This window comes from Eublepharis macularius, chromosome 14 (assembly GCF_028583425.1).
Source record: "Eublepharis macularius isolate TG4126 chromosome 14, MPM_Emac_v1.0, whole genome shotgun sequence".
Classification (NCBI taxonomy): Eukaryota; Metazoa; Chordata; class Lepidosauria; order Squamata; family Eublepharidae; genus Eublepharis; species Eublepharis macularius.
In genome coordinates, this window is record NC_072803.1 from 41162888 (window position 1) to 41179326 (window position 16439).

The 16439-nt window shown below is 42.4% G+C and overlaps 1 protein-coding gene across 5 annotated transcripts in view; it reads left to right on the forward strand.

Moving 5' to 3' along the window:
- DENND1A (DENN domain containing 1A) overlaps positions 1 to 16439 on the forward strand; it is a 265895-nt gene that overhangs the window by 175914 nt on the left and 73542 nt on the right. For all 5 annotated transcript variants that reach the window (XM_054998226.1, XM_054998222.1, XM_054998223.1 and 2 more), the window contains exon 12: positions 4293 to 4394. In XM_054998226.1, the coding sequence (XP_054854201.1) occupies positions 4293 to 4394 (102 nt within the window). The remainder of the gene's footprint in view (positions 1 to 4292; positions 4395 to 16439) is intronic.

Below are 16439 nucleotides of genomic sequence, written 5' to 3' on the forward strand. Positions count from 1 at the left end.
GAAACTACCACCCCACACATACAAAAAACTAAAATCATCCAAAGTCTAGGGAAACTTTAAAAAAAAAAACTTTATTTTATAGAAAATTTGTTGTGTGAGGGAGGGGATGTTGGGCTCACCTGTTTACTTATGCTGGTGAGGGCACACAGAGCAGGGATTCTGAAACTAATCTTACTGGATGGGCCAGCTCCTGATGAGAGTGAATGGCCTTCACCCCATCCCAACCCATTAAAAGATAATGACCAGCACTTGGTTTGTGCCTGGAGACAAATTGACAGACAATCTGTATCTTCTAAGAATGACATAAATTCTCTAAAACTTATGCCAGTAAGCAGCTCAGCCACTTTGTTTTGTGCCAACTGACCCTTCCAAACAGCCTCACGTAGAGCGTTTTGCAGTTATCTAATCTCTGATCATGTATAACCATAGGCAGATCCTGCTTCTTCAAGAATGAGGGCATTCTCTCCCACCCACCCCCAGTTAGGGCTAATGGCAGTGGTTGGGGGAACCACTCTTGAATTCCCAGCATCATATCTAGCTTGGTCCTTCCTATACCAGGGAATAAAAAGGACAGAGATGAAAGGTGGCCAGTCCTTCCTGCAGTGAGCCTTAATTTGTGCACTGTTGTGCCTATTTCATACTTTGTTGTATCAAAAAGGTGCCTATAATGAGATTTTGTCAATATGCACATCTGTTTAAATTGGGGGATTAAGTTGCCCTATTCAGAGATTTCCTTGTAAGAGTGCCAAAGGATGCCTGGAAGTGTCCCTAAGCGGGAAGAGAATTCTCTCTCTCTCTCTGCCTGGTGTCACCGCTTCCGTTGCAGTGGGTTGTTCAGGTCTGGCCACATGTCCGTGGGTGTGAGTGTAGCGATCTGGTTTGCAGCCAAGTCTGACCAAGTAGCGCTGTCAGTTGCCAGCCTGAAATTGGATGCATCACTGACTCAGATTTAGAGTCGAACCTGTTTTGCAGGCAGCTGGCATTGTAGACAAGTCAGCCATAAATAGCAACATGTGTGCTCTGTGACAGACATCTTTGTTTATGATGATGTGTGGAATTTTTACAAATGGGGGGGGGGAAGAAACCATATTTGGTGTTTCATGGCCATTAACTGTTTGCTACTATTGTCTTGCATTATCCCATTTTTGAGGAGGGGGTGTATGAGTGTGGGTTGATGAGTGTCATGAAGTTTCATAAAAGAAATTCTAAGCTACAGCAGATGAACGGGGTGAAATGCAGCACCTGCTTATTATTTGAAGGCGCTGTGCTTAGAACTCCCTGCTGGCATTCGTTCAAAAAGTTCCTTATTCCTATGAATATTTCCACAACTCAAGGAGCGATTTTAAAGTGTTTTTCCCTCTCAAGGAGAAGCTACTTATTGGTATATAACTTATTCATCCATGTCTGGGGGGGGGGGGGCTTCAAAGAATGGATTTAAGATACTTGTTGAACTTTCCAGGACATGCTGCTTCTCTTAAAAAATGGCTCAGGGAGATGTGTGGGTAGCCTGCAGTCGTACTGAAGGGGCTGCCACTTGTTTCCACTCTGCCCATATCCTAGCTTGAGGGTACATCCCGTCTTCTTCTACCAGCACACCAGTGCAGGTCTCAATGGCAGACCTTCTACTTGGTGTGCAAAAGATTCCAGGTTTAATCCTTTGCATTTTCAGCTAGCAGGAGCTGGGGATGATCTTTCTCAGAAAGAGTTTTTGGAGAGCTGCTGCTAAGCAGATTAAATACTTGAGTTAGATGGAGTAATGGCCTGATTCATTATAGGACATTTTCTGATGAGGAGGAGCTATGACTTCATTGTAGAACACATGGTTTGCATTCTTCAGTTAAATGATATTGGGTAGCAGGACTGGAAAATCCTTTTCTTTCCTTGAAATCGATTTAATGTAACTTTGCATATTCAAGATTCATAGGAATAGGTGAATCCTGTTCTTTTAATACCCACTAGGAAACACCCAAAAGGTAAGCAGTGTTGTCATACAAGCACCAGTGGCATGATTCAGGATAAGGCAAGTAATGAGCCATATGAGTATTTCATTCACTGGTTCCTGGGCTGAGTACAAGGCATTTCCAATTAAAGGTTTCCAGACATATGTTAAGGTATCAGTTTAGATTTTCCTTTTCAGATATCAAAATGTCTTTGATTGCCCCATAGGATGGGCATCCTGTTTTCTGTAATCAAAAGGTGTTGTAGCATCAGTTCTGAGTTGCATCTGAAATTTGTGACTGTGGAGGAAGAACAGGGATGTTCACAGTGAATTTTGTGAGAGCAAGAGCTTCATCTAGAAAGTTTGCCTGAGCCTGTTTCCTGGCCAGTCAACTGAACCTTTTTGACCAACTTCTGGCTTCTGTTAAAGTTTTACCTGAAGGTCTTTTGTTAGGCCTGTCGAGTCCTCTGGGGGGTAACTGAGGGGTTTAAAAAAAAAAATTCAGAGGCAGGAAGGAGCCAGTCAGTTGCTCTGTTGCTTCCTGGCTCCCCAAAGAAGCAAGGCTCCTGAGCTCTGCTTCAGGTCTATCAGATACGTGCTGAACAAATGACCTTTTGGTTCCTGGAGTTGTGGAGGGAGGGTCCTTTCCGCTTCTCAAAGGCTGCTGCTCTGGTTGCAAAGGAAGAATCACCCTTTCAAGTTACAAAAATTTTAAGTGAAAACCTTAAGCCTCCAACTCCTCTAGTTAGCAAGTGTTTCATCGTTCATTGCCTGAAAATTTTCTGCTCCTAAATACTAGATACTGTTGGATGCCATGATAGTTGTGGCTTGTGAAACAGCTTGGGACCCTGGGAATATGTTTGCTAGTCTTTGGAATGACATTAATTTCTGCATTTTGATTTGTTTCTGAGGCCCTTTCTCTGGAAAAGAAATATTTGTGGCTTCTTATGACTTGACTTTGCACAGATGAAAACATATTTCATGCAGGCTACAATACACATTGACCTCTAGAGGAGTTGTAATTTTGTTTGCTGTGGACTGAAAATCTCTTAACACCAAGTGTGGTATGTTGAGTTGTCATGTTGAACTTATAATCAGCTGTGTAGGGACAGCCACAATCCAGCCTGACCTGATGAACCTTTGTAGCTCCATGCTGCTGCCAGTCGACTGCTTACCTGCAGGCTGGTCATTGGGCAGACACAGGTACCCTTTCCGCTACCTTCTCTGCACAGGAACATTAAGCCTGAGGGATGGAAGAAGCCAGTTGCTCATTCCCTGATACAGCTAACAGAACAGGAAGCCATGAAGCTTCTGTTGCAAAGATGATGCCGGTAGTGTCCTTCTATGTATTTGGAAGGTATGATGTGAAAGTTTGAGGTAGTTGATAGGAGGGTGGGGAGGGACCAGGTTTCATCTTAACCTTTAGCAACAGTTGAGTAGAAACTCAGATATTATACAGAGGCCAGATCCTGGGAGACTTGCAAATATGTTTTCCTTGTGAATCTCATCTTCACATTTACACTGATAGTGTCTGAGTTGGCAGTGCCTGGTCAGGAAAGAGATCTTGGATTCATGATGGACAGCTCCATGAAAACATAGATTCAGTGAATAGTAGTAACAAAAAAGACAACTGCTGTGCCTTTATTAGGCAAAAAGATTATTTTTTTTAAAGTCAGTATAACATCCTCATGTGGCCACCCTGGACTACTACAGATAGTTCTGGTTTCCCCATCTCAAAAAAGATATTATAGAGAAGGGAAAAATGCAGAAAGGGGCAAATGCAAAATGATTGAAGGGTTTAATCTTCCCTATGAGGAAAGGCTAAATGACCTTTTTATTTTTTTAAAAAAAAAGATTCCTTGGAGGGCATTGTAGAGTTTTATAACATTAGTCATGAGGTGAAGAAAGTGGATGAGGAGAACTTTCTTCTTCCACAATACAAGAGCTTAGGGTGACTCGGTGACGTGGATGGGCATTCCATTCAGGACAGACAAAAAGGAGGACTTGTTCACATGCTGCCTAATATATTTATGGGATTTGCTGCTCCAACATGTGTGAATGATCATTAGCATAGCTTTAAAAAAGAATTGGACAAATTCCTGGAGGATCAAAAACTACTAGCCAGGATGGTCAAATGGAGCTTCTGTGTTCAGAAGCTGGCTGCCTCTGAGGACCAGATTCAGGAATGCACTCACAGGGATGGGCCATTGCCTTCTCACCCTGTTAGTTGGCTTCCTGAGATCATCTGGTAAGCCACTGGAGGAAAGAGGATGGTGGACTAGTGGACCATTTGTCTGATCTAGCAAGCTTCTTTTTGTCTTCATATATTTTCTTCTGACTTTGTTGTTTTCAGAAAGTTAGAAACATGGCCGTAGAAGATGTGGTCATTCTTAATGTTGATACCAACACACTGGAAACCCCTTTTGATGATCTTCAGAGCCTTCCAAATGATGTGGTAAGTATAACTGGCTTGGATCTTGTGCTGATATCAGGTTCTGCCAAGCAACTCTCAAAAGGCTTCACTGCAGGTAGTAAAAGAACTTTATTGAAAAGCCGCTAGTTCATGAGCTTACTCCATCTTTGCCAGGAATAATATTCACATGCAAGCATCAAACATATATAGGTTCCCAGAGCACAGGCAAATTCTAAGATCCCCCTCCCCCCCAGTCTAACGGTCAGCTAAAAAGCTCAGAAGGAAAACATCTAAGCAGGAAAACAGCAGAACTGATGTGTGGGATTTTCAAGGTTGTGGCATCTGGGCAGGTATCGCTTCCCAGACGTAGGAGAGAGGCCGTGGTGCAGATCAGGGGTTCATAGAGATAACAGCAGGAACAAATGCCTCCCGTGCATAGTTTCACTTTGCGAGTTCAAAAGACAAGACGAGTAACATTTGCAGGCCAGTAAAAGAATAGCATAACCATAACATAACCTTTATGATGGCTGGGTGTTGCTGAGTATGACAGGTGATGCTGAGCACCTGACAGCTGATTGCCCAAAAGTCTAAAATACGATGCTTGAAATCTTTTTCAACCAGCCCTCAGCTAAAGGATATGGAGAAGGCCCTAAGATTTTTTTTTTAAAAAAAAGCTCTACGCTGTAACAGTCATCATGGCCCCGCATTTCTGATTCACATAATTGTGTATTCTCATTTCTCAGAATTGGGCACTAAGCAGTGTTTTCTCTTGTGTCTTGATAAAGGGTGCAATGGCTCTTCATATCGGAGTCAGGTCACTGGTTTCCCATGTTTTCAATAGGAAGCATAGTTGATGTTGCTGTTCCTTCATTCTGGGTTAAAGGAAGTTTCATATCTAGAGAATTTTAAAGGACACAGTAAGAACCTTCCAGCTGATTCCATAACATATGTTTCTGTGGCAAAGTAATTCAGCCCTTAGTGGACTGCTGCAGTGGATATTCATCTGTAGGTTGTAGTATAGTTGATGATGCACATCTCAGTGCCTCATTTTAGCAATCTTTATGAGGCAGCCTATTAATAATGATTCCCATGTGAAGTAGCACCAAAGCAGAAGGCATGCAGCTTTCCTGAAGATGGCAAGTTTTGGGCTGAGCTTTGAACTTTGGAGCTTTTTGTACATGCCCTCAACCACTCTAGTGATTGTAGTAAAGTGCTTGACTGTTCTAAGCCTTTTATTCCCGGAGCATCTCATTCTATAGACTGATGTAACTTGCCTCAAAGGCTGTCCAGTAGCTGAGTAGGAATTTGAACCTGGGTTTCCTGCATCCAAGTCCAATTCTGTAGTCATTGGCTGATGTTGTGCCTAGAGAGAGGCCTGTGAATTTCAGGAGTAAGGGGCCTCTGGCTCCCTAGATTCTTGTTAGCCTTTTAGACCACTGAACTCTTTATCACACAACATTTACTTTCATTTTCCCAGCTTCTTTCTATGTAGTGAAGGGCCAGCTGATCTGCTTCTCTCATTTTCTGTAGAACATATTTGTAGAATAGATGGAATTATGTGCAGAAGGGCTGGATTCTGGGAGTCTCAGGCCTCAAGCATGGGGTTATGATTTGTCAACAATCAAGTATAATATTTGATTTTATGGGCTTTCATGAAAGGAATGATTGTGAGCAGCAGTCGAACATCAGAAGAGACCTCATCAAATAAACCCAAAACTGAAAGCCTTAGAATGTCATAAAGTTTAAGAGACTTCCTTCCGTTTGTTATTTCCTTTTATAACAAAAAAAGAGCTGCATTTTGCTAGTTAAAGCTTCTTGATTCAGTTTTCTGGTAGTCTGCTTAAAGGCTACATTTTTATTTTGAAGGATGTTTTGTAGCGTCACAGAGGAAGTGCTGCCAGCAAATTCAATTAACCAGCCTGGTTCATAACAAAAATGTACATGGTTTAGCCCCACCCCACCCCAAGCTGTTTCGTAAACACAGCTGGCTTTAATATTGTCTGTAACAAAGCTTTAACTAGCATCCTCTTGCTTTTAGCAATTAATGTTTCCTGATATATCCTTTTCTCCATTTATATTACTTTGGTACCTGGATAACAATTTTTTTTCTTCTGCTTAAGATCGTTCCCCATTATGGGTCTGACCATTACAGAGCAGCTGCTCAGCTTGTTGTATGTTATATGGAGTCTTTTTGTCATGCTTCATGAGTCTGGAACCCTGCATAGATCATATGTTTCCAGCTGTACAAATATGTTTAAATCTGTTCCATTGCACTTTTTCCCCTCTGGGGAAGCATAGGGTTCTATTTATTTAGAAAATTTTTTTGCTGCCTCTCCAGGTATCTGCCCAAGGTGGCTTACAAAATAAAATGACTAACAAAAACATTTGAAAGATGTTAATTAAAATCCAGCATTAAAAACCCCAGCCCACTGTCAGCTTAAAATAACCATTTCCAGACTAAAATTGTATTTTAAAAAGTCAATCCTTTATTAAAAGCCTGGGTGAACAGAACTATTTTGTCCTGGTGCCTAAAAGAAAGTGGCATTGGTGCTAAGCAAGCCTCAAGGGAAAGGGCATTCCCTGTATCTGGGTGCCACACACTTCACCTCTGAGGGTGGTTGTACAGAGAGCAGAGTTTGTGAGGAAGAGGTGAGACCTGGTGAGACCTGGCTACTGCAGTGCACTGTACAGTGGACTCATCTCTAAAAGAGACTCCAGTTGGTGCAGAATGCTGCAGCTTTATTTTTATTTATTTAGTTAGTTAATTAGTTGGCTATTTAGCCCATCCTCCCCGTGAGCAGACTCAGGGCGGGTTGCAACAACATCAAATAATACATAATATAAACAACATCAAATAATAAACAATAAATATAAAATACAACAAGATTAGTCTAAAAAGATAAAATCTAGACATGGTGTTTATTGACAATCTCTTTACACTCCGTGAACTACTGGGAATTTGGTCTTGCCTGATGTGGGACTGAAACTACCTGTCAGCTCCTTGTTCAGCACCTCATGGCTTGCAATATTGCTGCATGAAGGGAGGAAGAGTTGTATAATGGTTAGACCCTTTGGGAATGGGGAAGCGCAGATTCAAATCCCCCCTCTAACACCAAGTTCTTTGAGTGACACTAGACAAGACATTGTGTCTCAGCCTTACCTTACTCACAGAGTGGTTGTGTAGGGTTCATACCTGGTTCTTCTCTTTGTCCACACCCCTTATTTCATCTCAGGCTTTGGGTCTGAGACATGCTTGCCTTTTATAAACCTATATTACCCTTTCAAGTTGACTATTATAGTGGTCTGTAGATGAGAATTCTTAGAGCAGAACTAGACTCCTGGGCAGTGTATTCAGTCTGATTACTGTGCAGCATTCCAGAGTCCTATAATCTCCCCTCTGAGAGGAAAGTTGTGACCATTTGCATGTACCATGAGGTAAAGGGCCTTTCTGTTTTTCCAAGTATGGTTCTAGCAGGAGCTTTGAGAATATTCTTCTTGGTGTTTTCACCTCATAAGCTGTAGTTGTTCTGCTTTAGTCTTCCTTTTGGAAGGTCATCTTAGTTTTATTCAAGGGATCTTTTTTTCTCGTGGCCTGTGCACCTATGTTGCAGTGGCCTTCTTTAAAAGAGAAGGTTTTATTTTGTTAAAAGAGAAGATTCTGTTTTCAGACAGCCATGATTGCCTTATCTGCCAGATTTCAGTAAGGTTGACTCCTGCTTGCACTGGTTAAAATCCGCTAAGCAGCCTTGAAAAAAGTTTCACCCATCTCTGGATTTCTTTTGAGGGGTGGAAATAGCATTCTGTACAAATATTACTGGGTGTAAAGTGGCCAACCTGTGTTTCATTCACAACTCTTGTAGTATCCTTTTCGGCTCTGGCTTATGAATTCTTTCAAACTACTTCAAGACAGGCAAGGTGACTCTGTCCCTCCAGGGGTTCTCCATTTGCTTCTGTGGTACAAAGTTAGGTGTGCCTTGCGTTGAGAAGTCACATTCCATTCCCTAGACTTGCCTTCTAATTGTCACATCCACTGCTTATGTCTTGATCAGTGATTTGTGGATTCACACGGTGTGTGATTCTATGTAAGTCAGACAACTGGGCCATGATAACCTTTTTATAGATTCTGAGGAGGTGGACTACTCAGATTGCCATCACAGTGTTACTATCAAAGCTCTGTATCTGAAACAGGGAGACACTGCTTCTTTCTCGCTCTCTTGCCTTGACATAGACCATTGGTATACATGTAATCAAAACAATGTATTGCAACCATTCATTATCTGAACATTGACAACAACATGGCAGATGCCCTCATCAGAATGGGAGAGTCCACCCTTGAACAGGTTCCTCTTTCCCTATTATTGGGAGTTAATATTCTAGGTCTAATGAAGTGGGCTCTAGCCCACAAAAGATTCTGCTTTAATTAATCTACAGTCTTTAAAGGGCTGCAGGATTTTTTTGCATTGATTTTTCTGCAAAAGACTAACCTGACTATACCCTGATGGAATTTGTAACCTTGTAGGGCTGTAACGAAGTTTGCATATTAACAATGTTTAAGAGGCTGGAGTAGGTATTATGTGGATAATTCCCACTGGAACACTGAAACTTTCCCGTCTCCACTAAGCTTTCAGCCAATCTGCATCACCCAGAGTGGATCCCTGGAAATCAAACTGCTATAAACAGAGGTGTGATTACTGGAGTTTGTCTTTTTGCTCAGGTTCATTACATTCTTCCCAGGTGAAGGACAGCATCCATAATGCTTTTCAACTCACCAGCACAAAACAAGATTACCTTGTGCACTTATAACCATTGATATCTATGGCGGAGTGGAATTCATGCTTTGCGCTTAGACACTTTTCAAACTACAGATTGTATCTTCAGAAAGTGAGCTTTAGGAAGCAGCCAAACAGAATATTACACTTTGTTGTTAGAAAAGTGCTACAGAACAAGAGCCCCTTTAGTGTAGCATTGATTCAGCTCATCAAAAAGTTGTTCAGGCATTAAATCTTGTGAATAAGCTAATGGGCTTGTTGCTATTTTATTCTGTCAATGAGGAATCTTCTCGTTTGTTAGCATATACTTAGTAGGAAATTCATGCTCATATTTGGTATGTTTTTTTACAATTGTGATCATTTAAACTTGCTCAGTGGATCATATGAGCACAAAGCATGTGTGTATGTTTTTCCCTTGATGTCCCTCCCATTTTAACTTGCTTTTAAAGTTAGGATTTTTTTCCTGATACTGTGTTTTCAAGACGTGTATTTCTTGCTTTATTCATGTTGACAACTAGAAAGCCTTAGACCTAATTAAAAGAATTTCCACAAGCACCTCTACTGAACCATTTCATTATGCTGCACTGCACAGATTGCATTTCGAAACATGGTGATAGCTTAAATCTGACCTTTAATCCTGAGCTGCCAAGAGTATAAAAATCTTCTTGAAAAACACTCTCAGGATTGGCTGTGTGCTTCTGTGTCTGCCTTGGTGAGATGCAGCCTCTGTCCAAGTCAAGGAAACATGCTGCCGTCCATGAAGCAGAACAGCTTGGTGTTGCGTGCCCATCTTTAGCTCCTTGTATGTGGCTTTACCCTAAACATAAAGAGAGCTCTTTCAGCTGCTCTGCCAGGGGCTTTTGAAGCAAGAATGTGACTCGCCTGATCTGAGCACTAGAACTTCAGTCCTATAGTATGGAAAGCAGCAATGACATCTGGGAACTGTGGGCTTCAGTCCCTGAACCTCTTTCTCTGTATTATCCACTACCAAGGGAATGGGATGTGTTAACTCCAGGCCTTGAGTTGGTGAATAAGGCCAGATTTTGGCTATTGAAGCTAGGGGTGTGCGATCTGGGTCCGGAATCTAACAAAAAAGCTGGATTTGTGCCAACTGGGCATAATCCTAAGTGTTTCCTTGTAGGGATGGTCTCCAATCCCTTGATCTTTTTTTGTCATTTTTCTGCACCTTTTCTGGCACCATGATATTCCTTTTAAGCGGAAATATATACAGTACTCCAAATGTGGTCATAGATAAGTACAAGGGAATTACAGTACTGATCGTTTTGTTTTGTATCCCTTTACTAATAATCTCTATCATAGAATTTGCCCTTTTGACTGCTGCTGCATGTCCAGTTGACATCATCAAGGTATCCACTACAGCCTCACGATCTCTTTCCTAATCAATCTTCACCAGTTCAGACCCCATCAACATTCATAGTTGTGATGTTTCACTCCAGTGTGCATCCTTTACATCCATAGTGAATGTTATTTGCTGCTTTGTCTCCCAATCACCCAATATGGAAACATCCTTTTGGATTGTCACAAACTGATTTGTTGCCTACATATATGATGTCTACTGGATCACCACATATTTAATAACCCTCTGAAAAACCTTCATATTTTGGTAAGGTAGGACTTTTCCTACAGAAGCCATGCTGATTCAGCATACTTTGTGCAAGCTTGCTCCATATTGCTTTAATGCTTTTTTTCAGTTTGCTGAGCTAAAATATTATAATACACCTACAATCAATATACATAAGCAGCAGCATAAGTGGGAAACAAGAAATGGTTCATCCATTGAATGCACTGGGCACTGAAATGGTCTTCAGTTTGTACCTAAAACAAATCAAGCTGGTGCCAAGCAAGTGCCTCCGAGGAGTGTATTCCTCAGAGTGCTATTCTCTCCTCACCACTCACCCAAACCTCAGAAGGCAAGGCCGCACAGAAGGGTCTCTACAGACGATCCCAAAGAATATATTTAGATGTTGCAGTTTTAATTTGGAAATAAAAAATCAAAGCTCTTTTGGAAGGGTGATTGCTGTTTTTGGCACAGTTTTATTATTGTTCCCCCCATTTTTGATTAGTAGATACATACTCTGCCTCTTGTATGGGTATAATAAGCATTTCAGAATTGCCCTTTTACTTAGTACCCGTTTAGGAAGGAAGGAAACATTGATGCTGGTTTGGTGTAACATCTGGCATCTTTTCAGTGCCTCCCACAGTTGTCCTCATACAGGCAAATACTTGTCTGTAACATGATCTTCCCCTTCCACTGGAAATTCTGAGGGTGTTTTCCATTCAAATGGCAATCCCTGGTTTCGATTAGAAGAAGATTGGTATATGAAAGCTGTCTCTGTCTACTGTGTAAAAAGCTGTGGGAGGAAAGAAAGACTTGGTAATGAGGATGGCACAACATTTTAAAATGATGGGGTGGCCCTTGCTGAGGGATGGATATCCCTGAAAACTTATAAGAGATGAGTTGCTTAAAGAATTTGATTGTAGACTGTCTACTGGAACCAAACTACCTTGGCACCCCCTCCTTTGCTCCAGAGCATCTACTCTCTGCAAGATATGCAGACTCTGTATGTCTGGTGCTGCACGGTTCAACCAGGAGCTCTGAAGGCATTGTTTTCTCTGCTCCCTGAGCTGCTGGAGTCTGCTGATTGCAGAAGAAATTGCAATCAGACTGAGTTGCAATCTGGCTAGCCTTGGGAACCAAGTAATCCTGAAGGAGCTATGCCACTGCCTTCTATAAAGCTCTTTGATGTGCTGCAGTCCCTTATTTTGGTACAAAACTCATTTTATTGGATAGGCAAGACACTCACTGCAGCTTTGAAAATCAGTAGTGTTGCTTTCTGCTCGTAGGCACCTTTACACTTTGGTTTGAAGACTTATGATAGAATATAGCCATGTTGGACTCATTCTGAAACCAGGCAATATAAAGTTCCAACATCAAGCAATTTACTTTAAATGCTCCAAGATATTTATAGGATTGGCATTTAAGCAAGTAATGAGCAGACCAGTTTTATTCATGCACCCTTGTTTATTAGTACCTTTATGCCCTTTTAAGAATGCAAACATTAAGAAGAAAATGGATTCTGCCCAAAAGAAAAGTTTAAACTGTGTTTTCTAAAACTCACTCACTGTGCAACCAGAGAAAATAACAGACTTGGGATGGGGCAATAACATGGAGCTCAGATTTTTGCAAACAAGCCTCCTTCATTTTCTTATAGTATAATATGGTTTGAAAACCCAGGTCTTACCCCATGTTCCTCTGACTTTGTATTTGAGGAAGTCCACAGAACTGTCTGTGAGTCACTTTGCTTCAGCTGTTGCAGCTGTGTTCAGTGGAATAGGCACTCCCAGACCTGTTGCTGCTCTTGGAATGAGAGTTCATTGTCATTCTTTTGTGCAGTCCCACATGGGACTGCGCATGCATGCAAGCCAGCTGCTCAGAAAAAATCTTTATAGCTTTTAAAAAGTTCCTTTAGGGGCTGCTTCTCCCAATTCATGTAGCAGCCCATTTTCCCACTAAAATGGGCACATGCTAAAGGAGGAGCGACCCCTCTTCCCTCCAGTTCTCTCTGAGCCACCGCGAGGAGAGGATCTTTGCGTAATCGCTTCATTCATTTCATTGTTCTATTATCTGACTGACAGTTGGCTTCTGGATTTTGGGTTGTATTCTGACTCTTCTTTGGATTTCGGACTTGACTAACATGAGTTAACTTTTTTTCTTGACAATGTACCAGCCTGACCCTCCATTCGGATTACAGACTGGCTATGATGATCCCAGCCCTTTTTGAGCCCTCAGCCTAGCTGCTATGGTGGAAGCAAAGGCTCTATTCAAGAAGTGCGTGAAACATGCACTAAGACAACCCATTCAGATCAGCATGATCTTTGTCTCCTCTGCCTGAGCGAGGGACATAATATGGGAGTGTGTTCCATTTGCAGCCAATTGACTCCTAATGCATGTAACAAGAGAGCAGTCCACCTCAAGACTGTGTTGTGGGGGAAGGTGTTCGCTGCTAAGGCACCAATCCCAAAGGATCAGCCCTTGGCAACAACTCAGGGATCGAGGCCTTCATCAATCGCTAATCGCTATACCAGAGCGGGATCTATTGCCTTTGTTAGATTGGTGGTGAGGTCAGAGCCAGCGGCATCAAAATCCACTCCAAGATTTGTATCGGAGGAGCCAAGCAGGCCCTTGGAACTGCTCGCTAAAAAGACTAAAATACGCTTCCCAATCTGACTCGAAGACCAAATACAAGGAACGGTCACGCTCGGAGTTGAAGTCTCGCTTGAAGTCGAGTAGGTTGGAATTGAGGGGCCATGCTAAACTGGCCAAGAAAATGACTACACTTTTGGGTTCGACATTGGATCCAGAGTCGAGAGGACCGCCTCTGACCCAACCTGCTAGTGATGTTGAGGATGTCATTTTGACTCGTCCTAGGACACCTTCACCACACCTCCAGTCTCCAGAGAGATCACTGTTAGAGGGCGAGTTCCAGGAGACCCAGCCAACAAGTACCCCACAGCAACATTCAAGCAGGGAACCAACACCCTGACCAGGATTCAGACCATCCAGCTCCAATTCTCTGATGCCACCGGGTTGGAGTCAACACGGATCTGATGGCAGACACCCCTCGGAACCGAGGATGTCGATGGGAAGAGGCATCATCGTGCCTGTTGCATTCCTCTGCCTTATCGGTGCTACTGGCCAGAGGCTCCGCACCTGTTGGATTCGAGACCATCAATGTCAGCTGGAAAGTCTTGGCTATCCCCCCATCTCCAGCTCAACTTCAAACCACATATGACTCCAAGGACAAGGAGGAACTTGTTGGAGGTTGGATCCAAGACACCCTTGGATCCTTCTCCAGATGAGAACATAGTACCATCAGCAGGGTCCCCATTTCAGGCTCTCCACATCTATGCGGAACAGATGGCTTGCATGGCAATGGCACTGGAGTTGGAGGTGTCCACTACCACACGTGTGGCTAAGGGCAAACAGTTGAGCAGGCTTTATAATGACACCCCGGCATCCATAGCCTTTCCCATTCTGGAGGGCTTGGATCAAATTATACTAAAGGCCTGGGAGAGACCAGCTGAGCTACTGGCCACATAAAAGAGAGTGGAATCCATGTACAAGATCAAACATGATACATGACCCTCACTCTTCAAGCACCCTCAGCTCTTGTCTTTGGCCACTGAGGAGGTCCAGCGAAACAAAGCAAGCGCACATTCAGCATCCCCAGATAAGGAGGGTAAAACGATACATGCCCTCGGAAGATGGCACTGCTCTGTCTTGGCCCTGAATTTGAGAATAGGCAATTATCAAACCATTATGGGGAGATACCAGCTCTACCTATGGGAGAAGGTGAGTGAGTATATTAAGAACATTCCTCAGGACAGAAGAACTATGATAGAGCTGCTCCAGACTGAGGCTATTTGGCTGTCTAAGCAGCAAGCGAACGCTGGCAGATGCGCGATGGAGACATCAGCAAAGGGAATGGGAGGAGCAGTCCTCATTTGACGCTACTCTTGGCTATGACCAACTGGATTGCCACCTGAAACTAAGAATAAGGTGGAAGAGATGCCCTTTGAGGGCATGTCTCTATTCTCTTTAACCACTGACAAAATTCTCTCACAAAAGAGAAAAATAGATGAACGGCTAAGTCTCCGGGAATTTTGCCTGCTGACCAATGCTTCAAGCCCAGGTATTTCCCTCAACACCAATACTAATGCTTTCAACCTTATGATAGACCATACAAGCAACGACAGGACCAGACATCCTGTCAGCGCTCTTACTAGTCTTCACAACAGAACAGGAGGAGACCTTACAAAACTAAGCAACAACAACAGCAGCACCAGAGGAAGGACAATCAGGGCCCTTCCAAGCAGTTCTGACATTTTGCTGCCCCCTCTAACCCTGAACACGCCTTCATTGTTTGTCCCTGTATTTGAAGGAGTGGGAGTCAATTACAACTAACTCTTGGGTCTTGGCCATTGTTGAATCTGGCTACAGGTTAGAGTTCATGGGAGTCAATTACAACTGACTCTTGGGTCTTGGCCATTGTTGAATATGGCTACAGGTTAGAGTTTGTGGTGCCTCCTGGTTGCATTCTACCCTTGGCAGCTGTTAACAATGTATTGCCTGAATTACAAGCTGAGATTGAAGCTCTCCTCAAGAAGAGAGCAATCGTGCAGAGGGAAGATACAGATCCCTCCCCGGGGTTTTTCTCTAAATTCTTCCTGGTCCCCAAGAAGAATGGAGGACTTAGGCCTGTTCTTGACCTGAGAGGTCTTAATTGGTATCTGAAGACAGCAAAATTTAAAATGGTGACACTAGTGGAAGTCCTAGCTCTATTGAACCCTGTTGAGTGGTTTGCAGTCCTTGATCTCAAGGATTCCTACTTCCATGTGGATATCAGAAAGGAATACAGAAAGTATCTCTCTTTCAAACACCTGAATAGAATTTACCAATACACAGTGTTACCATTTGGGCTATCTACTGCACCTCAGGTATTTACAAAGTGTGTGGTACCTGTTGTAGCCTATCTTAGAGAACAGAGTTGCTGTATCTTTCCATACCTTGATGATTGGCTTATTTCAGCATCATCAAAGGAGGAGCTACAAAGAGATGTTTCCCTGATAGCAGATACCTGCTCATGATTGGGATTGATTATCAACTTTGACAAATCAAAATTGGAACCATGTCAAAGGGTAAATTACATTGGAGCAGTCCTAGATTCAAGAGATCTGCCCAAAAAGCCGTGATAAACTAACTAGAAAGAAATGTGTGGTCTTCTGCATATTCACCTGCACTGTCAAGAATATGATTTTGGATTTATCTTTGGTTACTCCTTAGACAATTTGTTGTCAATTACAGGCACAAGCACTTTATACTTATATAGGAAATTTGTGATATTATTGCTGCTACTGGAATATACTTTGCCTTTTGTATATGTAACCAATTCATATGTATGTATTCAATTTCTTACCACTAAATATTGTTGAATAGTATTTAGTAAACTTTAATTGTATTACAAATTTCTTTCTAGTTAGTTTATCATGGCTTTTTTGGCAGATTCCTTGGTATTTACTGTGATACTCTCCTGTCTTTGGGATCTAGATTCAAGAGATGCTAGGGCTGATAGAGTTCAGACTATCAAGTCCTTGGTGTCCATGTTTTCTAAGAATCGCTTCCAACCAGCATGGAGGATTCAAAGGTTGTCAGGTCACATGGCAGCATCCACAGCTGTGGTACGTTATGCACGGTTGAATATCCACACCTTGCAAAATTGGTTTGTAAGGAGTATCA